Source organism: Rhamphochromis longiceps, linkage group LG1 (assembly GCF_057381845.1).
Source record: "Rhamphochromis longiceps isolate RC_006_pf linkage group LG1, R_longiceps_female_GT1.1, whole genome shotgun sequence".
Taxonomy (NCBI): Eukaryota; Metazoa; Chordata; class Actinopteri; order Cichliformes; family Cichlidae; genus Rhamphochromis; species Rhamphochromis longiceps.
The window spans coordinates 33191366-33216534 of record NC_140557.1 but is presented as its reverse complement, the minus strand read 5'-3'; the positions used below and the strand labels follow the sequence as shown (position 1 = coordinate 33216534).

At 39.6% G+C, this 25169-nt stretch overlaps 1 protein-coding gene across 1 annotated transcript in view; it reads left to right on the top strand.

Annotated features, from left to right (window-relative positions):
• The window catches only part of lrrc4cb (leucine rich repeat containing 4C, genome duplicate b), a 46465-nt gene extending 26963 nt beyond the window's left edge, over positions 1-19502 (top strand). Inside the window, exon 2 of the mRNA XM_085412106.1 lies at positions 14682-19502. Within this exon, the coding sequence (XP_085268232.1) occupies positions 14709-16595 (1887 nt within the window). The 5' untranslated portion in view covers positions 14682-14708 and the 3' untranslated portion in view covers positions 16596-19502. The remainder of the gene's footprint in view (positions 1-14681) is intronic.
• The last annotated feature ends 5667 nt before the right edge of the window (positions 19503-25169 follow it).

Below are 25169 nucleotides of genomic sequence, written 5' to 3'. Positions count from 1 at the left end.
AGTTAACATGTCCTCAACCACCTTAAAAAAGGAGGCAGCAATCTTTAGAATCCAGCAATCCTAATCCAACATGGTAAATCCCAAGTGACCATATAATATATGGCTCATGAGTATTTGTCATCCTATTGGTACATCTGGGCCTTTGTGCAACACTTTGTGCACAGTGTAGATCCACTTTTTACAGAATAGTTGACTGCCACTTGAATAACAGCATTTTCCCCGCTTTGATTTCTGCCTGACTGTAAGACGGTCTCCCACCAAGCGCAATGCATTCACTGCTGCATTATCAAAGCAGATTAACATAGAGGGAAGAAAAGAGAAGGCAGAAGAGGGGAGGAAAAAAATCTAAATCATTCCACTGAGAAAATGTCTGCTCTTCAGCTTTCATTTATTGAGTCCAAATATATTGGATGGCGGTTATTTTTAAACAGACCTTAATCCTCTGCTCACCCTTCACTGTGAGGTAGATAATTATAGTAATCTGGTCGAAGGGAATTTAATTTCCAAGCTGAAGATCGTTGCAGTGGGATGGACTAGCTGCTTTATGAAAGGAATTTAGTGTTCTATAATATCAACAGCTACACATATGCAAAACGCAGCATTGTTCAGGGTCTATTTTTGCAATTATGATATATTAATTAGCACTAATGGTGGCAGGTACCCATATGTGACCACAAGGCACATGGCAGGTATATACTTTGAGAGAAATCACTGAAAATTACCCATTGTTCTTTCTGTTCTGTATAGAGGACTAGATTGCCTTTAAACTAAGACAACCGCATAGCGCTCTCCTAATATTCACTTTAAAGGAAAATCAAACCTCCACTAAGCTTCTCTCATGTTGAAAATTTCTTTGAAGATATTCCAAGTAGAAGAGATTTGAGATGGCCCTTCCACTGTAACCACACAGGGAAGTGCTTGTATTGCACATGTACTTGTCCTGCCCTTGAGCAAGTCAGTGATTCCCCACAGACTTGCTGCCAGCTCCAGGGGCGTTTTCTGTGAAGATGACCCTACACTCCGACCTCCCTGGGGGGAGCAAAGTGAAAAGAGAGCTTCACTGCAGGGATCAATAGAAGTATCACGCTGTTGTCACTTTATTCAAGTCAGTTAAGCAATTTAAGAAAGAAGGGCTTAGCTTGCGCTTAATCCTTGACCAAGATATGCACACATAATTTTTTCTGTAACTAGTACGGGATTTAGTGCAAAAACAGTAAACGTGATTTACATTTTCCATGTTCTCTTCTCACAAAGTTGTGGTATTTTGTTTCATGCCTGCATTCTTCTCTTTGCTGAAATATTTAATTGTGTAATGTTGTATAAACAGCCGACTTACAGCCTCGCAGGTGCACATTGCATGCATCTATCATGGAAGCATGTAGATAATTGGATGCGTGTCCACTTTAGAATATTCAGATGATGAAGCCCATTAAATATACAGTACATATGTTTCCTTGTAGCTTTCATCTTGGACATTTTCTAAGAGTCCAAACATGATAATGAGTGCCTGAGTCTGCCTCCAGAGTGCATGCAGATCTGAGCCCAACCAAAGTCTCACACGGAAGTAATTCACCACTCTTGAATCAAAGCCGTTAAATCCTCTTTAAATTTTTTAACAAAGTTCTGTTCAAAATTATATATTAATGCTAGTCAGGAGTTGTGTGTCAGCTAAGGCACGTCAAGAGGAGCAATTTATTTCTGTTTGTTTCTATGATTTCTTTATTCTTCTCTCTGAATGAAAGCTTACTGTGTGACGGTTTGTTGAGTGAACATGAAAACACTGCAGCCATAAAGATGCAAATGTAGTTTAAAATTTGATCCATAGCTGATGCATGTTATTGTATTTAAATGCAATCTAGGTATAATAACAGACATTAAAAACCAGAGAGAGAGAGAGAACCACTATTAGAGAACTTCTTCAAAAATCAGAGTGCTTTCTTTTTAAAACCACCAAAACATTAAACCTCATCCAGTTGTTTAGCAGGCATATCGCTATTGTAGTGAACATGTGTCAAAATTCCAAAAGAGGTTGACATTTGAAAATCTTTCATATAATCTCCCATACTGTATGCAAACCCTTATTTTATTTGCAATAGAACACAGAAAATGTATCAAATTTAAACTGAGAAAAATCACCATTTTCAGAGAAATATTTGCTCATTTTGATTTTGATGGCACAAATACAAGACCAGTTTCTGGACTGGGGAGAGGAACATTGTCCCTTTCTTGTCTGATATTCTGACTCCTCAGCAGTCCTGGGTCTTCTTTGTTACATTTTTTGTTTTATGATGAGCCAAATGTTTTCAGTAGGCAAAAGGTAGGCACTGCAAGAAGGGCCGTTCAACACCCAGGCTCTTCAGTTTTGAAGCCCTGTTGTTGTAATAGCTGCAGTATTTAATGTACAATTCCATTTCCAGAAAAATATGTTTATGTGAAATCTGTGAATACCTTTCAGCATTGATGGTGCCTTTCCAAATGTGCCAGGTGCCAAGCTAATAGAGACAAATGCACCCATATACCATCAGAGATGTGGGCTTTTGAACTGAGCACTGATAACAAGCCGGATGGTCCCTCTCCTCTTCAGCTCAGAAAGCAGTGCCCATGTTTTGTTCACAAACATTGATTTCTGTAAGTGTTCCTGAGCCCATGTAGTGATTTTCATGACAGAATCATGACTGTTTTAATGCAGTTCTGCCTGAGGGCTCAAAGATCACGGACATCCAATATCGATTTTCAGCCTTGTCTCTTACACATAAAGATTTGTTCAGATTCTCTGAATATTTTGATATTATGTACTGTAGCTAATTCTTCACAACTTTATGGAATATTATTAAGAATGTGTTCACAATTTGTAGATGCAGTTTTCTGTCCACCTTTACTTCTGAGAAATTACCTATCAAAGATGCTCTTTTTATACCCAGTCATGTTACTGACTTGTTGCCAACTAACCTGATTAGCTGCAAAATGTAAAATTCCTCCAGCTGTCTTTCTAGTACCTTACATGTCCTTACATGTCCAGCCTTTTCTTGCCCCGTATGAACTTTTTTGAGATGTTGCACTGTCATCAAATTCAAAATGAGCTAAAATATTTTATAAAATAAGTTGTATTGTGAATAAAGCATTTTTTAATACTGAAATACTGAATAGTTTTACAAGATATGTCTGTTATTTTGGGGGTGTCGGATCATGGTATTATTCCTAAACCTAAATGAAGCCATGATTTCATGAAGCTGTACGTAGTTAAAAATCTAAAATCTAACCTGCAGGGTTATATTTTGAGGGAGAATCCGTAAATGTTTTAAGCATTTTTAAACAAATCTTATGATTTGATACATTCAGTTCAGTTCAGCTGGACAACTAAGACTTGAAACTTATAAATTGCAGAAAAGGAATACAATTAAAGTTTGGAGAGTAGTGAGTAATTATCCACATCCAGAGCTGGTGGTGGATGCTGGGGTGGCGCAGGGATTGAAATCCAAGGCAGTCACCCCACTTGAGTGTCACTGATGTGTCAAAGGGACAGACAGGGAATATTCATCATCTATACACCGCTGTTTTGGAGGGGAATATTTGGTATATAACACATGGCGAGTGAGACGTGTTAGGTGTGTGTGCTAGGCATGCTTTGCTCCATTTGTGGCTTTTGACCCATTCATTTCAAAAGAAGGTTGGTTTTGTCGGCTCAGAATAACTGCCCAGAGGCTTTCCCAAGATCGATGGCAAGACTTGCTTATAGAATGGCTTGGATAATAATCTCTAGTAGGGAGTAAAAAAAGAGGCATATATTCAGTGGCATCTTTTCAGTCCTGCTACTGCTGTTTTGACATAGTGGTTTTAGGCGTTTGTGGGTCTGTGAGCAGTTACTTTTTTGTAATATTGATGTTTTATTCCATCAATTAAAACAAAAATAACTATATCAAATCTGGGCATCTTTTTTAAGAGTGGTGTTTCTATGAAAATATCTTTAAATCTAACAGAATAGCTGTGATTCTACACAAAGCCATAGATTTTAAAGACTATTCTACAATTATACACTATTAAAGTAAACTAAATAGTAATTGTGTGCCCACATATATTCTAACTAGCATTTTCTGCTAAAAAAAAAAAAGAACAAAAAAACGTGAGACCAATAATAAGACCAATCTCAATACCAACTGTGCCTCAGGATAGGGACCTGTGACCACATAATGGTCTCGGCTTTTCGCTTATTAGAGATGTGTGAATGACTCCTCACATACCCACAGACAAAGGCCAGAATCCATGGAAGGGATTTCGAATGAAAAACAGTAGCACACTGATGGGAAGCAATCTTAAACAAAAGAACAAAAGACTGGCCCACGTATAGTGTCATCTGTTGTCGCTATCCTTTTGCCCCAGTGTGAACACAAAAGCTCCCGAGAGAACTGCCTGCAACTTCTGCTATTCAGTCAATTTGCAAACTAGAATGGCCGGAATTCATTGGCAAAGAGCTGTGACTGAACAGAAGACACTTCAGTGAACTAATCCCTTCAAGCACTCTGCATTTTGGAGGGAGTGGCAACCTGCCAAGACTGGCCAATGAAGCTACATCGCTATTGTGTCATTTTTAATGCAACACTGTTGTCTTTCTCAATACTAACAATGAATGGCAGCATTTTAGAGGCATTAGAATACCACTATATTAGTGATTTCCCACTGTGAGGTAGAAATCTCAAGGATTCTGGTAAATTGCAAACTTTATCCATGTCTGTGAATATTCGCACTTTACAGCGTTACATAATTAAAACACAGTTTCCTGGCCCTCTGCCTTGAGCCTACAAACCTAAAAGAAATTGCGTTCACTTAAAACATTTGGAAATGCATACAGTGTAACAAGAGCATCACTGTAATGTGAAACCTTTTTAATGGTTCCTCTTTTAAATGAAGAAACAAAATCATTCTGTATTCTTTTGCTGGTAGCACAACTTCTCTCCTTACTACATCACTGCTCACACAAAGAAATCTTATGTCATACTGTACTAATAAAGGAATATATGAGGTTTGTGCAGATCCTTATTCAGTCACCAATGCTGGCTGTGTGTAGTCAGCCAACCTAGCACAGACTGCTACCTTCCTTTATGCACAGCATGTGGAGAGAATCTGCTTCTTCACAGTTTTCTGGTTACCAAATCTATTTTTTTCCAGTGAGAATGTTAATCCATATGTGTGCAACCAAGTATCAAGACTGACACCACTGCTTGAGTCATACTAACATACTGCACTGTGCCATGTTTTCATTTAGTTTAATCATCCCCGACTCTGCCCCGATGCCCTTCCACCTACAGTTGGCCAGTCCTGCAGATCTCTCTTTAGAAGCGCAGTCATGGGAGCAGATTGGTGGGTTAGACAAGTGACACGAATACTAAGAGCGCCCTCATATTCAGTCAGTCTGCCACCTAGGGCATCCTGTCTTAAGCCCTTTGCAGAGACCAGACAGAGCCTTGGCAGAGTGCATTTGAACATGGAGGTCCCTGCAGATTATTTAGCTCATGTAATTATTATAATGGAGGCAGCATAAGGTAATACGTGAATAGGGATTGAATTATCACTTGAAAGGTGTTTCTTTACCCTCTTGCTTGGCACATGTTAGCAATCTTCCTCTACTTACCTGAAACTGTCCCTTTCTGCAGAAGGGACAGGGACAGAGCCGTGACCCAACCAAGGTTCATGTTTTTGAACTGATTGTGGCTCAAGAGTTGGCAGTTCGTCTTGTAATCGGAAGGTTGCCAGTTCGAGCCCTGCCTCCGACAGTCTCGGTCGTTGTGTCCTTGGGCAAGACACTTCACCCGTTGCCTACTGGTGGTGGTCAGAGGGCCCGGTGGCGCCAGTGTCCGGCAGCCTCTCCTCTGTCAGTGCGCCCCAGGGAAGCTGTGGCTACAATGTAGCTTGCCATCACCAGTGTGTGAATGGGTGGATGACTGAATGTAGTGTAAAGTGCTTTGGGGTCCATAGGGACTAAGTAAAGCGCTATACAAACACAGGCCATTTACCATTTTGTTACTTTGTATACATTTATTTAGTTGAGTTAGTATAGTTAGTTATGTGAGCCCACTGAATAACATTTATTGACATAATGGAGTCCTATCATCATCATATGGACCGATGTCAATTAAAAATACCACTGTGGCTTATACTTGTTTTCAGTTCTAAAACCCTGTCATACCTCCTGTAGTCGATGTGAAAGGCACATACAAAACTCTATATAACAGGACACTGTTTAACAACCACAACAGGCATTGTGGTTACATGAATAACTGCTGCAGTTAACAACAGTCACAGAAGCAATCTTTCTTAAGGCCTTTAGACACTGGACGCGGACTGTTCTTAATGCAGTCATTCACTCTGACTGATTTCACTGGACCAATTTGCGCCATTTATTTTTTTCGGCCCAAGCTGGATTTGTCAGTTCCAAATAAACTCATATAACCAATCATACCACTGCATTTGGCAACAAGTGCGCGCTTAGCTCAAAACACGCACCATTACTGAAGACACAAATACCTCAGACTCACAGCTAGATATTGCTCTGGGTCATTTGGGTCTCTGAAATAATTTCTCTACCTCTTTAGATGCGGTCCCAACTCTGCCATCAAGTTCAAACTGCCCCACTGACATCCTGAAATATGTGTGTCTGTGATCCTGGATCAGACCGTGAAATTCTTCCTGCTGCTTTTGAGAACTGGATGAATGCAGAATTTCTATTTCTTCTGTTTCTTGTTTAGAAACATGTATTATTAACATATGCTTAGAATAATGTTTATGATTAGGGATGGGTATTGATAAGATTTTAACGATTCCGATTCCATTTTCGATTCTGTTTAACGATTCGATTCCTTATCGATTCTCTTATCGATTATTTTTTTTAAAAAGGAGAACACTAAAGTCAATTAGCTTAGAACTGTGTTTTATATCTTCTCTTTGAACAAGATAGAAATTTAGGAGTAACATGGCCTTACAAACCCAACAGTGAGATCTTAAGAGATTCACAGCCTACGGCTCTTCAATGGGGTGTCACAGGGTCCCCAGGAAAAAAAATGTATATGTAAAATAATAAAATAAATATTCTCCTGTAGCAATAACAAAGTTTAACATAAATTATTCTGTAGCAATTACACAAGAATATCCAGTAATGTCCCTGCCTACAATTAAACACATTCACTTACCAAAGTGAAATCGGGGGCATCTGCTGCGGCAAATGGGTGCAAGCCTTTGACCACAAACTTAGACACTGCTGGGTGACATTCGTCTATCCTGGCCTGAAAGGAGACGCTACCGGTAGACTGCAGCGAGAACTGCCAGCATCTGAGCCAGCCAGACTCTGTCTCTCTCATCATGGTTATCTAAATGCAACGCACAGTAATAGCAGGTTTTGTAATAAGGTAAATCGCGCTAACATAATATGCAATGCTAATTGATTAGTTACCTGCAGTATTAACGGGAGAGGATGTGGAAACGCTACCGCTGCTGCTGGGTTGAGCTTCGCTAGTCCGGAGCGGATCAAAAACACGACATTCGTTGAAAGCAATCGCGTGTTTTTTGAGCAAATGCTTTTGCATATTCGTAGTGTTTCCTCCCTTTGATGAAATCTCTACTTTGCAAGTATTGCACGTTGCCCTGTTGTCATCCTTTCTCATAAAGTGTAACCAAACTTTTGAGCGTTTGTGCCGCTCAGGCGCCGTGTTTCCTACTGGGTAAAAGACGCTACTCAACGTGATGACGTCATTCGGGGCGACTGGAATCGATAAGGGAATCGTTTTTAAAAGTGGCAAATGATTCCAAGGAATTGAAACAGTGGGAACCGGTTCTCAACAAGAACCGGTTTTCGATACCCATCCCTATTTATGATTATTGCTGTGAATGAGCTAATGAGCTGCAAGACTTTTAATTTTTTATCTTAAATCTTTGTGTAACTTTGATACACAGAGGATTTACATTTCAAAACTCCTCTTATACAACACGTAACAAATTTATTAGACCACCACCCAGTTTTAAGTTTATACCGCATATATATACATATATATATAATTATTATTATTAAGATGCTTAATTACAGTTATTTACTTGCATTCCTGAACAGAAAAATTTGTTTTAATGGTTGCATGTTATACTTGATTAATTTCTGAGTACTCAGAGGAGCCCAGTGTACCGTCTCAAAATTGAGTATAGAACTGTGTGACTGAGTTCAGGGAGTTTAGTCATTTTTAATTTTAAAAACATTTTTGACAGATTTTAATGTTTGTGTTTTCTTGTTTTTATAACAGGTCAATTTGACACGCGATACAAAATCTCATCATATCAGTTATTTTACGGCACTTTCAGAACTGCAGTTGCAAAGTGAATTATGCTAATGCAAACAAATTGTGGACAGACCAGAACTCATACACCAATCATCAGTCTATAGGAAAAAAAGGGCTGGTTTCCTGATAACTGTTATCACATTCCTCACAAGAAACAACAGATTAATTAGAATTTTCTTTTGTTCTGTTTTCAGAAATAATATCACCACACATTGCCTGATGGCAAAGGAAAGTGTCCCTATATGTTTCTGTCCCCACAGTGATTGTCTGTCTAACTATAATTCCAGATGGCAGTTTGATTGGTTTCAATTCTGCCTTTCTTTTAATTTAATCTCTTCTATCACAGACTGGAGAAAATGAGCCTGGTCATAAAAATACGTGATGATTTTCAATAATATGATGCCATCTGGGAGCACCGCTCCCCCTGAAGGGATGGCAGAGGTTAAGCTTTGGGTCAGAGGGTCAACTGTACCACCTTTGCTCTCGTGAGACTGAGATTGTTGTCCGTTTCCATTTTGTGCACGGAGCAATCAAAGCTTGCTTAGATGGTTATAGATTAGATTTTACCTACATTCACCAAAACACTGGTGACATTTATGCAAGGGTAGAATAGAATAGAATAGAATAGAATAGAATAGAATAGAATAAAAAAAGCCCTTTATTGTTACTGTACATGTACAACAACATTGTGGATTATTATAATTGTGGTTATTATTGTTGACTAAAACAGGTTGTGAAAAATATATATAAAAAAGTATAAAAATTAACACAAATAAAGACTTAAACTAAATCTTAACACTTTCAGATAATGAACCAAAAAAACCAAAGAGAAATAAAACTAATGATAAAATGCAGTCGTACTACAACTTTGTATCTGCGTTAATGAATTACTATATTTGTAGTGCCCTCGTGACCTTGAACGTCAGTAGATGGATAGGTTAATAGATTCCTCGGGTTTTGTGTGTTAAGTCAATGTGTTTGCAAGCTTGTTTTGATTTTTCTTCTCCATAGAGGCCAAAACCAATCAATCAATGCTGCTTTAGGATGAAAAAGGGGTCAGTGTGAACACATTTAACTTTAATAAGTCTAGAGTGCTCCTGCAGTCATCATAACATCCTTTACCCTATGGCTACATAGAGTCATTCCATCTAACGCCCTGTGCTCGTATCTCCACATAAGACTAGGAAGAAAATCAAAGCTTAACCTTCTACTACTACTTTTTTTCATGTCTAAAGCAAATCTGCAACTAAATGTGCTTCTAACACAATGTGAATGATGTGAATCCCATGCAATCAGAAACACATTACCTCAAACCTACTTTAAAATGTTATTTTGTGGCTTCATATCGTCATGGAGTGCAGTTTTTTTTTCCGGGATGTTTCTTCCATCACCTGCCCGTTCCACCAAATATATTTACATTTTGCTTAACTCAGATGTGTGTCTGCCCTGTTCTGTTCTGGCCATTTTACTCATGATCTTGAAGGTAATCCAGAATAAAGGGTGTAAAGAAATAATCAACATCAAAATGTGCTCTTTCTGTTTTCATGACTCTGACTTCACTGTATTGGGAGGAGTGGATTGGAAGTCAGAGCAAAGAGCTGCTTGGTCAACAACTGACCCAGCCAGGGTGGTGGGTGACAGATGTGGTGCTAAGCAATACATGCAACATCTTCAGCAAGGCCATATCCTAGATACAAGGTTTAAAAATCGCTACATCAAGCAAGCTAGAAATTATACCAAAAAACATATTGGATCAAACCAATAGAGTGAAAAATGTTCAAGAAAACATTTCTCTTTCAGTGCTGAGACACAACCAGCCGTCATTTCCGTTCCTCTTGTAAGAACAGCATATGACTGATAAGTCAGCAGCACCCGGCAGCATGTGTAGATTTATTTCCCTAACACCAGCACTGAGAGCACCGAGGCCAAAATGGAGGAAGGCGAATTGCCTTTCTTTCAGGTTAAGCGAAAACTGGAGAGTGAAGCACTTCCAGTCTGCATGTCAGTGATGGCCGCTGGTTATGATGGCCTTCAGTGCCAGATTTTAAAGCTGCCCCCCCTCCTCCCCTCCTTATACCCTCTGGGACAAAAAATGCATGCCAGCGTGCACACGCACTGCAGCAAAGAGAGAAATGTTTTATTATGTTGGATTTAAAAGTCTAGTAGTCTTCCTACTGACAATATGTAGTGGCACAAACACAGTCACGCTTGCAAAAATCTAATTACTAACTCAACATAACAAGTAATTATTTTCAGGATGTTTACATATACGTATAGGCTACTAATGTTTATGTCTGATCAGCATAAGAACACTTCAGGCACAACACTGGATGCCTCACTGGATATTAGCACACATTTCACACTGTATTCCAGTCATTTATCAAATGGGTCATTGTTTTAATTATTATTTAAGCTAAATATCACTTTTTTCAGTTCACAGTTTTATTTATGACATGTTAGAAAGTAAAGAACATTGTCCAGACCCAAATGTTCTGCGGTCAGCTTGTTTTAGATGTTAGTATTGTTTTAAATGATCAAAGTATTCATTAATCAGTTGTCACTCAAAATATTTTGGATGACTACTGAAGAAAATTTGACATGTTTAATTTATTAGATAATTTGCAGAAAGAACATAAATCATAACAGATTACAATTCTGCAAATAATTCATATACATGTAGAGAAAACAGTCACAGTAGGTATTGTCATTGTAGTTTTAACGGTCCACTCTTGATCACTGTTTGAGTAAGGTTTGCAAATCAAAGAAATGTTTCTGTATGTGCAAATGGTGAAAACTTTAAACAGTAAAATTTTACAGATATATCATTACTCGTCCTTGGAATGTGTGGAAGATATTTATGAAAATGTAAATTTCAAGTTCAAGTTCAAAGTTTATTCGTCACATGCAGTGGCAGATTGCCCTGCAGTGGAATGACCCCCCCGAATTTCTAAATCCATATCATCCTTGTTTAGCATACTGATGTGTGTTATGTTGCTTATGGGGTGCAGGTTGTTGTATACAAAGCATATGCTAATGTAACACTTTAATAATATGGCACTTTCAAACTGTTTGAGACTTTCAAACACTGTTTGTTTTGTCCATGTCTAAGGCACATTGTCTATGCTCAGGTCTTCCAAGACCCAGATGGCCTGTGAGGTTACACAGCAGCACAAATGATGTTAAAAGCAAGAGATGCAACAAACGTATGCAAATACAATGAATCACTAATGCATTGAATGAATTAAGAAGATGATATTCAGTTCATCAGACAGCCCTGTCCGTGGCCACGGGCGTCTTTTATCCAGCACAATGAGATACTTGCCACATTTCATATCACTCCATATTTTATCCACTCTATCAATTTCATATAGACCAGATCAACTGCAAATGGCTGATTAGTAATTGTCTAATGAACAATGTGACTTCGTTTTTGGTTTGACTCACTCTTCCCTAATGCAGTAAGTTAATAATGCAATAATATAGAAGACAGTTTTTTTTATTGTTCTTTCAGCTGGCTTTAGTTATTGTACCATTACATTTAATAAAGAAAAACTGAAAGTGTAAATAACACACAAAGTGAAATCAGCTGTGGGAAATCAGTGTGATGATCTTAAGACAAACATGAGATCGACACAGCGCTTAATGAATGTGAGCTTTTATTTTTTAATTTTTTTTTGTGGAAAAGTGGAAATGCAAATGTGCACAACAATTCAAAGTTCCCCCTTACAACTCAGAGGGGAACAGCTGCCAACAAATGCAAATGATCCGTAATGAAACGTTTCTTGTTGCATTTCATCCTCAAAGATTCCCGTCAGTTTGATTTGTGCTGAGAACTTTTAACATATTTATTCTCATATTCACTAATTTAGACTACAAAAGAGATTATTTTTTCCAAGTAGTACTAAATTTCTTGACTGGAAAGCATTCAGTGTCTAGACATCTGTGCCAAGCTTGCTTCCCCAGCGTGTGGAAATGTCCGCTATAACACATTTTCCTAGTCAGAGTAAAATGTTGTTGTTTCAAGTGTGCAACACTGACAGACTCTAATCATCTGACATTGTAATTTAAATGCTCTCCTTGCTGTGTACACCTTGATTGAGACATATGTTACCCTAGCACTTTTCCAACAAACTCATTATAACAAATGCATTTGGCAAATCACTGTGGTGTCACACACAATGCCAGTGGCGGCTGGTGCAGAAGTAAGGGTGGGTGTGTTTTTATGTTGCTGGCAGGATTTTAGATGTAAGCAGCCACTGCTTTTAGTGAGTCTGAATACATGTTGAGCGAGCCTAGATGAAATTAATCCATGCAGTGTTGCAGCAACAAAGGCAGGAAGGATGTTGGTAGCGTTTTCCTTTCCTTATGCAATATATGTCCCATCTCTTCATGGAATGAGACATCCTGTGCTGATAAAACTGGTTTTAGATCAAGTGCTTTATGAATAAGGCATGTGACCGAAAAGTACAATTGCTCCAGGAGTGGCAATGACATGCTCTTTTCTTTAAGCATTCAAGTGGAAGTGCAAACTGTGATGTTTTATTGACAGCAAATAATCAGTATTAGTGTGTTTGCCATGTCTGACATTTTCTTCTCTTAGGTGGCAGTGCAGGGTTGTTGTAATTCCAGCCGAACAAAATGAGCTCCTGCCAGTGGGAGGCCTTATTCGATCTGATTCCCCAGCAGAGGCACGTCTCTCCACAGCCTCACTACATCACAGCTATCATGACAGACTGGCTGGTGCAAAACCAAGCCACATGTAGACTCATTGCTACTGATTAAGTCAGCCACTCATCCTCACCGGAGAACATTTCCGCCTCAGTTAACAATTTTTTACAGTTTAGAAAACACCTGTCATAATATACTTGTTTCTCCTTGCTCGTGGGTTGATGGAAAGAGATGATTAACAGATAACTTCACTTGGAAGAGCCAGGAAGAGACAAGGAGAATACTTAAATCTAAGGAACCAGTAGGCAAGGTTAATGTTTTTTGCAAAAGTCAAGAGTGCTTTGCTGTTGGTGAACCCATTAAGTGCAGTGAAGGATGACGTGTGTATCACTTAACAGCAGAGGTTGACACAATGTTGCCAAACCTATACTTTCTCCACATGTCGGGTAGGTTTGTTATACTGCATGTACAACTTTATTGTAGGGTACCATCTTTGGGGGGCAGAGTTGCAATAACATCATATCCACACTGCAGTGTAAAAGTGGGAGGTACAGGCTGTGCTGTGCTGTATGTGTATGAATCTTGTGGTCTATTTTTATCTTCAGCATGCTCAGGCATATTCTTAAAGTAGATCTATTGGGTGACTGGATTAATATAATCCAATTTAATCTAATCAAAGATAGCAGAGTAACGAGTTTCTTGTTAGTCATTTGATTTTGGATGTAAGAAATTTTGCTATAGTTATTTAATGACAGTATAAGACCTCTTCACACTCTTGAGCCATACATTGGATCATAATAAAATGTAAACAGGGCTGGAACGCTGCTTTAAATGAGGAAAAAGTAGTAATTGTGTAACACTTTTTTAAAGCCTTACTTAAAGATCATTTTCAAGCTTTGGAGTAAAAACAAAATTTAATTAAATGAAACCTGCTGCGTATCATATAACCTATAGCACATTTTTAACCAAGAAGAAATAGATTTTTTTTACATACCTTTTTTTAGTAGTGTTTTGGACAGAAAGTAATTTTAACTGTCGTTCATATAGTGTGTTTGACAGTGCCGTGCCATATTCACTGAGCATAATGCCTTGGTGTTACTGACTTGTCTTCCACTGAAAAAAAAAATGACTCCAGTGGATTGCACTTCTTTTGAAATTTTTATGACTAAGGCTTTTTATTCTATTAAATAATTTCTGTCTTATGATGCCAATGAGAAGGGGGCTTACAAGAAATTTGCAGGTCGGGCTCTGATGGGATGCAGATACTAAGTTCTCATTTTCCATTTTCAGTCTCCTGTGTAGATGTGTCGGCTTCTGTGAAGCTTGAAAATCTGGGACAGTCCAGAGTTAAGGAGCTAAAAAAATACTTGTGTTTCAATACACAAATGAGTAATACTGACAATTAATTTAGGCTTTGAATTCTTGATCTTGTTGTTTCATTATTCTCTGCACAATGTACTGTATAAATTTATTCAACAATTCAGTCCAAATGCCAAAAAAGAATGAAAAACAAATGCCTATTACAATTTCTCAGAGCTTGAAGTTCCACCTTTGTGCCATTTATTTCATGTGACCAAACAGTCTAAATATACAAAGATATTGGGTTTGCCTTCATACATGATAACAACATGTGCAATGTATTGCCGGCTACTTTTCCTGGTACTTAATGTTATTCTTTTTTGCTTCTTCTCGTTACAGAGAACACAAACAGCGGATGAACTATGAATGCTGAACACAATGATCTCTTCCCTCCAGCGCCAGACAATGAGAGGTCGTAGGCTGAAGGGGGCACTATCCAACCCCCTCTTTGTGCTGCTTTTGGCCCTTCAGATCCTGGTGGTGGCTGGGCTGGTTCGTGCTCAGACCTGTCCTTCCGTCTGCTCATGCAGTAACCAGTTCAGCAAAGTCATATGCACGCGCCGCAGTCTAAGGGATGTTCCAGATGGCATTTCTACCAACACTCGCTACCTGAACCTCCAGGATAACCTCATTCAGGTAATCAAGGTGGACAGTTTTAAACATCTGCGCCATCTGGAGATCCTACAACTGAGCAAGAACCACATCCGCAGCATTGAAATTGGCGCCTTCAATGGGCTGGCCAGCCTCAACACCTTGGAGCTCTTTGATAATCGGCTCACGACAATCCCCAATGGAGCATTCGAGTACTTGTCCAAGCTGAAAGAATTGTGGCTAAGAAACAACCCCATCGAAAGTATACCATCTTATGCCTTCAACCGGGTCCCCTCGCTTCGAAGGCTGGATCTAGGTGAGCTCAAACGTCTCTCCTATATTTCTGACGGGGCTTTCAAGGACCTGAGCAATCTCCGCTACCTGAACCTGGGAATGTGCAATCTCAAAGAGATCCCCAATATCTTACCTTTGGTAAGGCTTGAAGAGCTAGAAATGTCAGGTAACCAGCTTTCTGTTATAAAGCCCAGTTCATTTACAGGGCTAGTGAACCTCCAGAAGCTGTGGATGATGCATGCCCAGATTCAAACTATTGAGAGGAATTCCTTTGACGATCTTCAGTCACTGGTAGAGCTCAACCTGGCTCATAACAATCTTACATTTCTACCCCATGACCTCTTCACACCGTTACATCGCTTAGAGCGGGTCCACCTCCATCACAATCCTTGGAATTGCAACTGTGATATTCTGTGGCTCAGCTGGTGGCTGAAGGAAACTGTACCAGCCAATACCAGCTGCTGTGCACGTTGCCATACTCCCTCAGCGTTGAAAGGTCGCTACATTGGAGAACTGGACCACAGCTACTTTCAGTGTGATGTCCCTGTTATTGTGGAGCCACCCAGTGACTTGAATGTGACCGAAGGCATGGGTGCAGAGCTTAAATGTCGTACAAGCTCGGTGACCTCCATCAGCTGGCTCACACCAAACGGCTCACTGGTGACTCACGGGGCCTACAAAGTGCGTTTGTCTGTCCTCAATGATGGGACGCTGAACTTTACTAGCGTCACAATGCAGGACACTGGGACTTACACCTGTATGGTTAGCAACACAGCAGGCAACATTTCTGCCTCCGCTGTGCTTAATGTCACTTCTTTGGACAGCAGTGGGGTGACCTATTTTACCACAGTCACAGTTGAGACCACTGACATGATGGGGGAGGATAGCCAAACACCACTTCCCCCATTTGGCTGGGTGTCTTCCTCAACAACAAAAGGTACTCCTGTTTCCACAAGGACCACAGAGCGGACTTACACCATTCCAGTTCTTGATCCGGAGGGAGAGGGATCCCTGGATGAGGTGATGAAAACCACTAAGATTATCATTGGCTGCTTCGTGGCCATCACACTCATGGCTGCTGTTCTGCTGGTTATTTTCTACAAGATGAGGAAGCAACACAACCAGCAGGATCCCGATGGCCCCGCCTCCTCCATGGAGGTCATTACCGTTGAAGAAGAGCTGGCAGGTGTTGCTGCCATGGAGAGACACCTATCGCTGCCCCCTCTGGAGCACTACAACCACTACAACACCTACAAGAGCTCTTATCACCATCCTCCTATGCTCAGTACCATACACAGCTCAGCCACACAGGAACCTTTACTGATTCAAGCTTGCTCAAAAGACAATGTACAAGAGACCCAAATCTGATTTTAAATTTGACTAAATGTCCAGCATCAGCCGTTACACACTTGGAGTACAATGGACCAAAACGCAAAGATAAAAGAAATTGAATGCCATTGACTTCACAGAGTTGATGTCAATTATGGCGATTAGTCAGCATTTGGCAAAGGGACGACATATGAAACTTTAAAAAGTGTCTTTACAAAAACAAAGATTATTTATTAAAAATATGTCTAGTGGCTAAATGAAGAAAAACAATTTGTGATAGCTTTTTAGCTCACTTTATTTCTCTCTCTCTCTCTATCTCTCTGTGTAATACCGCACAAGGGAAAGAATGGTTTGCTAAAACGGAAACTGAAAGGTATCAAATGCAGCATTCACTATTTCCATTGGCCTTAAACTCTAATGCAATGCTCTTCATTCACTACTTACATTTTATCTGATAACACGGTTTATTGAAGGACAATGCCGTATTTACAAGCATTTATTTAGTAGTGCAGCACACCAGTTCCAATTTGAAGGAAGTTTATGAAACGTGAAAACATAAAATGACTTTTTCTTTTCCTCGCCATGCTATTCTAGCTGTCACTCAACACAAAATTAGATCTTTTAATGGCACGGCTCTGGATGATATCACAGCGAAGCCAGCGTGCCTGAGGAGCAAAGCTGCCAAATGAGTAAATGTGCATTTCCCCTGTGGCTTCTAAACAACAGCCATATATCCTTCACTTTAATTAAGATTAAGGTCTTGCTCCCACTCCTCCTCCTACTTTTTCTTTACACTCTTGACGCTTTACCTTGACTGTCTTTTTTTCCCGCCTTCACCTCCCCCTCCCTCTTCATACCCCCATGAATTCTCCATGTTGCCGTTTTACCCTCTGTCTTCTTTCTCCTCACTTTCTTCTCCTCCATGTCCTCTTGCTTCTTTGTCTTGCTGTCGCGTAGCTCGGGCACGTTCCTCACCCCTCGCCATGTCTCATTTGTCTCGCTTTATCTACCGGCATGTGCCGCACGATGGCAGAATATTGCTTAGGAAAATGACGGGAAGCATAAGGCTGTGGTCTGTAGCCTCCCTGTTAACCCAGTAATGATCTACGTCCACTCAGTGTCGCATTACCTTGCCATCACCCCAGGGTCACACAAGCTCAGGCGCTGATAGTCCATCTGTTAGAACAGATAAAGAGGCAAATGAGGCTGCTTTGTAATGTAGTGTGACCCTGTCAGACTAAAGCAGACGGAGCTAACATAGTCAGTGAAGCAGCTAGGAACCTGCAACAAAATAAGGGAAGATGGGTTATAGCTCATTAATCTGTATCAGCAGTTCATTTGCAGGCTAACAGAGGAAAGCTGATAAGGAAACAGCACGAGACTTTTTCACTTTCCCTTTACCCAACATCTAACAGGGGGTAGAGGCCTTTGATATTGAAGCGACCCCCACTCGGCTTTTTTTCTTCGAGGAAAACAAACACACACACTCTCTTTGATGATGCATCATTTATAGACCATCAAAACATTGTCTCTCCTGTAGTCTGTTTACGCTCCGTTTTTTCATTTAGTCTTTCAACGGAGAAGGCTTAAGGAAAGGGGAAGGTAGAATTGAAAAGTGAAGAACAGCAGTTGGGTAGAGGGAGTCAGACCTATAATGGTCACGAGGGGTCTTCAAACAGAGATATTGCAGATATGAAGAGAGAGGAGTGAAAAAATAGATAAGAAATAAGGAGGAAAAACTAGCCATCAGCCTGTCGCCATGGAAACAGTGACCTTGTACAGAAAGTAAGAGGAGGTAGATATGCCTTTCGCTTTGGTGTCTGTGCAACAAGCATATTTTAATGTGTCCCACTGGCCACTTCACAAATACATCTAATCATCGACAAAACTGGCAAAATGAAACGTAGTCTTATATTTACAGATGGCTCTGGACGGGATATGACCCACACATGATGTCTCTGCGTTTGAGTTATTTAGTGTAAATCGTCACATGATGTAACCAAAAAAAAAAAAAAAACAGTTGACAATATAGCTGTCCAGGCAGTTCCGCTTGCCTTTTTAGCTTTCATCTCTGTGAGGTCTGCTAGAAGTATGAGGGGAACGGAGTGCTGAATATTCAGAAACCTCTCCCGCTCTCGCTCTCTCTAAATGAATTCTTTTGTTTTCTACAATAGCAGTTAGATGGCGAATAACAAACATGACGGAAAATATGCATTTAAAGACTTGGTTATGAGAGAGAATCAGTAACTTGTTCCCCGTCAGGGTTGGAATTTATTGATTGGTAATGCCAGTGAGTGAACCATTCTTTCCCTTTCCACTGTTTCATTTTTTTTCAGTGCTCAATTCCTTTTCAACGCTTTTGGTGGCTTAATGATTCAATGTTGACGCTGGCTACAGTGAAAAAAACAAGGTTCAGATTTTTTTTTATATATATACTTGGGTCGAGGGTTGTGAGTTATTCAGAATGAATGGAATGTCTCTGTATTGGTATTTACTTTAGTTGGACAGTGTAAGATTGAAGATCCTTGAAAGCCAGAATGGATTTAGGACTGAATGCAGAATGTTGGACTTGAAATACCAGCAGAGTGAGCTTGATTTTTGTGCAAAATCGTTAGCCAAGGTGATTCCAATTCTTGTGTGTTATTCTGCCAACTGTCCATGTATGGGGAGGGATACTTATATGTTGGGGACATTCTCTCTCATTTTCAGAGAGAGTATTCATCACACGGTTAAATTTCTACAAAAGGAAAAAAAAATATTTTCAAAAACACATTGCAAAAAAGAAAAAAAAATCAGATCATAATTTTACATGTGCTTCGATTGTTTAAAAAAATGACAAAAAAGAAAAAAGAAAAAAGAAAAAAATAACAAGAGACTGTGCTTGTAAGGAGTCCAACTAATTTCCCTGAGGATGATGTTCAATTATTGATACATGAGATTGTAGTTCATACTGTACATGAATACAAATAAAAATTGCAATTCTTTTTTTTTTTTCAATAGATTCCATGGATATATTATTACCAGACATCTTGTCACCATTTTTGCTGTCTTTGTCCCATTTGCACATGAACACATGTAAAGAAAGACTCGAACAAAAGCGATTGCTAAGCAGCTCAAAGAAGTCTGAACTGACAAGAATGCGCTGCAGAAAAAAAAAACCCAAAACTAAAAAGTACTGTAGCTTATTTTATGAGGTCAGAGGATGGAAGGGGATCTGTTTAAAAGGAAGTGCTTTTTCTGCATTATACATAGCCTTTTGGATTCTTTTATCTAATATGAATCATCCCATCTGTCTGACAGAATCATTTGATTCACGCTGTCAAATCTGAGAATTCCTTAACCAATAGCGCAATAGGCTATTCCTGCTCTCTCTGCTGACTCAATGTGGTGAATAAAGGATCTCACAGAACCTTAGAGAGTCAGAAGAATACGCTAACAATAGCCTGCGCTACTCTCACTGGCACTTGTCAAATCCGTTAAACCAAATCTCCACCAGAAACAATCGTGGTTGGTGTGAAAAATTACAATAATTCAGTGAAGAGACCGCTTGTCATTATGACACCCACAAATAGCACAAAATGGCTTACAGTCACAACTGCCTTTGGGATTGCTCCATTTCATTCACAAAGTGCTTCTGATATGGCTGCTCACGTTGTGGTGCAGGAGTCATTCAGACAGGCTTGTACGATTCATCTCGAAAGCTAGAATGTCTTTTCTGAGATTATAATTGATTCATTCACCTAATGATTAATTTATTGAGGTGAAACACTCAGATACAGTGAAATGATTTCAAATCCAGTTCTGAAACTGAAAAGTGACCCCATTAATTTCCAGGTTATGTATACTGTATGAAGGCCATTACTTTTTCTTTTTTTTTTCAAAAACAGTGAAACAGATGATCATTAATTGAAGTGTGGTTTAAAAAACAGAATACACATGCTGTGAAAACAGGGCTTTATTTTTCACCACACTTGGCTGAGCTCTTTGTCCAAAATTAGGGGAGATTCAGTACGTTGAGCTTAACGAGGAGGACTGCTCCCCTCTTGCTGGTGATGTGTGTGGTGCATTCACGGTCTTCTAAAATTGACAGTCTGTTGAAGAGCATTTACAAAAACACTTTGAGTGAAAGAAAATCCTGGAAAACCTCACTATGCTTTCAAGGATAGCCTTTGGTTTTATTTGTTTTGGTTTTTTTAAGAACCTTCTGTTTTGTAGTCAATAGTCCAGCCTTAGATGTTGAAGATAGCTGTGGTAAATACAGAAAAAGTAAATGCACAGCCACACAACTAGTGTGCGTAATGCACAGAACAGCTTGCAGATAAAAGGAAAAATGGGCTTTTAGAAGTGAGAATATTACACATCAAACACACACACACATACACATACCCAAGGTTGCCTCAGTGTGACCATGCTTTGCCATGGGACACAGGTAAATAAGTTAATTAAATATGAGACACCAAGGCCCCTCTAGGTTCATTAAGCACCAACATACTCCTTGGTGGTTAATTAATCCAGGCATGTCTTGAGGAGCCACATTATAATCGATCCTTAATGGTCACTTTAATCTTTCTTTCAGTGCTTGATAAATATCATAAGAAATGTTTTTCTTCTTCAAGGTGATATTGACATAATAGGATAGCCAATTATAAAAAATCCCACATCTTTGGCACCTGCTGTCAGAGGATCCAGTGGCTTTGTTATCCTGCAAGGACGCATTTTGATTTGGTTACTGAGACAACTTGTCCACCTTAGGCTTCATAGAGACCTAGAAACCATTTAGTGACTTGTGTATGTGTACTCCCTGTTGGGTTGGTGAGTAGTTTTTCCACCTTTGCAATGGGAAATTGGTTGCAAATAAGGTACTGCACCAAAATTCTCTTTGCAGTTGCTTTGATTGCTAACAGATTGCCATGTTCACTCATAGCCTGCATGGACGATACCAGCTGGTCTGCCAACACTTGCTGACTAACTTAGCAGTAGTGAAACTTGAAAAAGTGCCATGCCAACCAGAAGAAGCCAATCGTTGCCTGGCCAAGTAAAAGTATGGCTGACCACAGGAATCTGTTAGCAACCAAAACAATTCCGAGGAGATTTTAGGTGCAAAGGCAGCTGATTTCACCAAGCAACAGGAAACAACCTCAAGCAACTACTTGCTGGTCAAGGAATGCAAATGTTTCCCTTGAAACCAGTGGTAACCAGGCAGTCGCCAAATAGTCTTTAGTCCCGTGTACCTGGGGCCTTAGGGGAAATGTTAACTGCAAATCAATGCAGAGTTGTTCTGGGTGATTACCTGATGCTTATGATTAAATCTTTCAGATGGAATGTTCTCTTCAAATATGACAATGTCCCCATCCATCACTAAACGGTTCAATGAGTGTGAAATAGATGTGAGTCGCACTGTAGCTTTTGCACTCACCAGTGCTTAGCACAGTTAAATACTTCTGGATTTTGGATATTAGACTGACATTTGAGACAGCATTCATCACCACTATTACTGCCAACATCAACACACCTAATTAGAGAGTATTTTTTGTTGTTGTTGTAGTTGTTGTTGTTTTAGAAAAATGCGTTCAATCTGCCAGCTCTAATTCCAAGAAATATTCGAGTTGTTCTAGTGGATCATAATGGTCCGACGCTATCTTCATTTTCCCTTGAATTTTTTTTTATCCCTTTTTACAGAATGTAAAAAAGAATGTAAAGAGAGCTCAACAGTTATAATCAGTGCTTTCCTAAAAACATCTTCACCTTCATCCTAATCTCTCAATTATAATAGAAGACGACTTAACTACTCCTTTCTTTCCAAGGAGGTATAACCATATATGTTGATGGTATAAAGGTTATGGGTATCTAGGTCATGGTTCTTTTAAACACTGACATTTCTTTTTAAAATAAATGATTAATAGTACTGTTTAGTTATGGTAAAACATAATGGTTTGACAAATGGCGTAAACATAACTTTTACACTGTTGAATAGGGAGAGATAAGCAAGTATCAGATAGAACTTTATTAATCCCTCGGGTGGGTTCCTCTGGGAAATTCGATTTCCAAAAAAGCACAGCACCGACAGAAGTTACAGAGTTACAGAATATTATATATATATATATATATATAATACACACACACACACATATATATATATAAATACAGAGACAATATAAATAAAATATACGAAGGGGATAAATAGAATAAATAGGAATAAAAATAAAAATACAAGTGAATTGCACATTTCAAGTATTGAGTCTATTGCACCGTTGACTATTTACAAAAGTATTGCACAAAAGGTATTGCACAGTGAGGTGAAGAGGCACTACAGCTTAGTTGTTCCCCCCTCCTTTGTCCTCCTGTTTCCCCTCCCTCTCCCCTCCAGAGAGGAGTTAAACAGTCTGATGGCGTGTGGGACAAAGGCGTTTTTAAGTCTGTTAGTTCTTGTCTTTGGGAGAAGCAACCTGTCACTGAACAGACTCTTCTGGTTGTTAATGGCCGTGTGCAGAGGATGTCTGGCATTGTCCATAATGTCCATCAGTTTCTTTAATGTCCTTTTCTCTGCCACTGTCACCAGAGTGTCCAGCTTCATGCCGACCACAGAGCTAGCCCTCCTGATCAGTTTCTCCAGCCTGGATGAGTCCCTCTTTGCTGTGCTGCTCCCCCAGCACACCACAGCATAGAAAAGTACTCCAGCAACCACCGACTGGTAAAACATCCTCAGGAGCTTCCTGCAGATGTTAAAAGACCTCAACCTCCTGAGGAAGTACAGTCGGCTTTGGGCTTTTTTATACAGGTGCTCTGTGTTGCATGACCAGTCCACTATTAAAGTTTTGATTATAATGGCATTTTTCTTTTCCTTTTGATTATGAACCCAAGTTCCAGTTTCACTTTGGCTTTCCATTCTCCTCTGAGCCAGGACATCTTTAAACAAGTGATCATTTATTTTTTATTGCCTGAGGGAAAGTGTTCACACATTTTCTGCTGCAGAGTTTGTGTGAAAGCTGTCTCACGTCATGTGCCCATTGACCCGTAACAAACTGAGACCAGTTACCATAAGATTACATAGAGGGGGAGAGGAAGAAGGGCAAAACTGGTATGTCTGACATTTGTAATTGCTTTAGCTCCACAAATGAAATTATTTTTATTTCTCAGGAGATATTTTTTATGATAAACAGCCAGTTTTGTGAAGTGGGCTCACTGCATTCTTCTAGAGCATGCTGCATAAGTGTTTCATTTTTGTGAGGTTGTGCAAAAACAGATTTTGTGGTAATGAAGAAACAATGTTTTTATCTATTTAAATTCAGTTCACAGAAAGAATACAGTGCATCTGGAAAGTGTTTCTCTTCACGTTATACATTTTAGCATGTTACAGCCTCATTCCACAAAGGACCAAATTCATTTTTCACCTCAAAATTCCAAACTCAATACATCATAATGACAAAGGAAAAAGGTTTACTTTAAATTCTAGCAAATGAAATGTTTTTAAAGTATCCACGGCCTCAATATGTTGTTAAAGCACCTTTGTCAGCAGTTACAGCCTGAAGTCTTTTTGAGTGGGATGTTACAAACCTGGTGCACCTATTTTTTGGGCAATTTCTCCCATTCTCTTTCATAGAACTCCTCAAGCTCCATCACCTTGGATGGGGAGGGTAGGTGACCAGACATTTTCAGATCTCTCCAGAGATGTTTAATCAGGTTCAAGTTTGGGATCTGGATGGGCATCTCAAAGGCATTCAGTTGCCGAAGCCACTCCTCTGTTATGACAGTGTCCACAGTGCTCTGGAGCAGGTTATCATCAAGGATGTCTGTGCATGCGTTCATGGATTTTACCTCCACCCTGTCTCTCGCAGTTCCTGCTTCTGAAAAACATCTCCACAGCATGATGTGGCCACCACCATGCTTCACTGTAGTGATGGTATTGGCTAGTTGATGAGGGGGTGCCTGGTATTCTTTATGGTATATTCTTCATCAGACCAGGGAAATTTCTCATGGTTCTAAAAGTTCTTAAGGTGCCTTTTGGCAAACTCCAGATGGGCTTTCATTGCCTTTTATTGAGGATTGGCTTCTGTTTGATCACTCTACCATACAGACCTGATTTGTGGAGTTCAAAAGAAATTAATGCAGTAAGGAAGTAAGTTTATTTATTAAGTGCTTTACATAGACAGGCAGTCACAAAGCGCTGTACACAAAAGGCTAAAATAAACAGAAAGTTAGGTACCAAAATAGACAGTATAGACAATACAAAAGTTTAAATGTAATACAGTAAGATTAACAAGTAATTTAAGATAAAACAATTGATCAATTTTAAATAAATAATCAACAGAAGGCCTGTTTAAACAGAAAAGCTGTCCTTCTGGAAGGTTCTCCTCTCTCCAACCAGAAATGCTGGAGCTCTGTGAGAGGGACCATGGCGCTTCCCTGATTAAAGCCCTTCTACTCTGACTGCTCAGATTGTCCAGGCAGTCAGCTCTAGGAAGAGTCCTGGTCCTGAGTCATTCACAGATGATGAGACCACTGAGTTCATTGGGTCTTTCAATGCTGCACAACGTTTCTGCACCCTTCCCTGTGCCTTGATACAATCCTATCTCAGTGGTCTACAGACAATTCCTTGGATTTCATGGCTTGCTT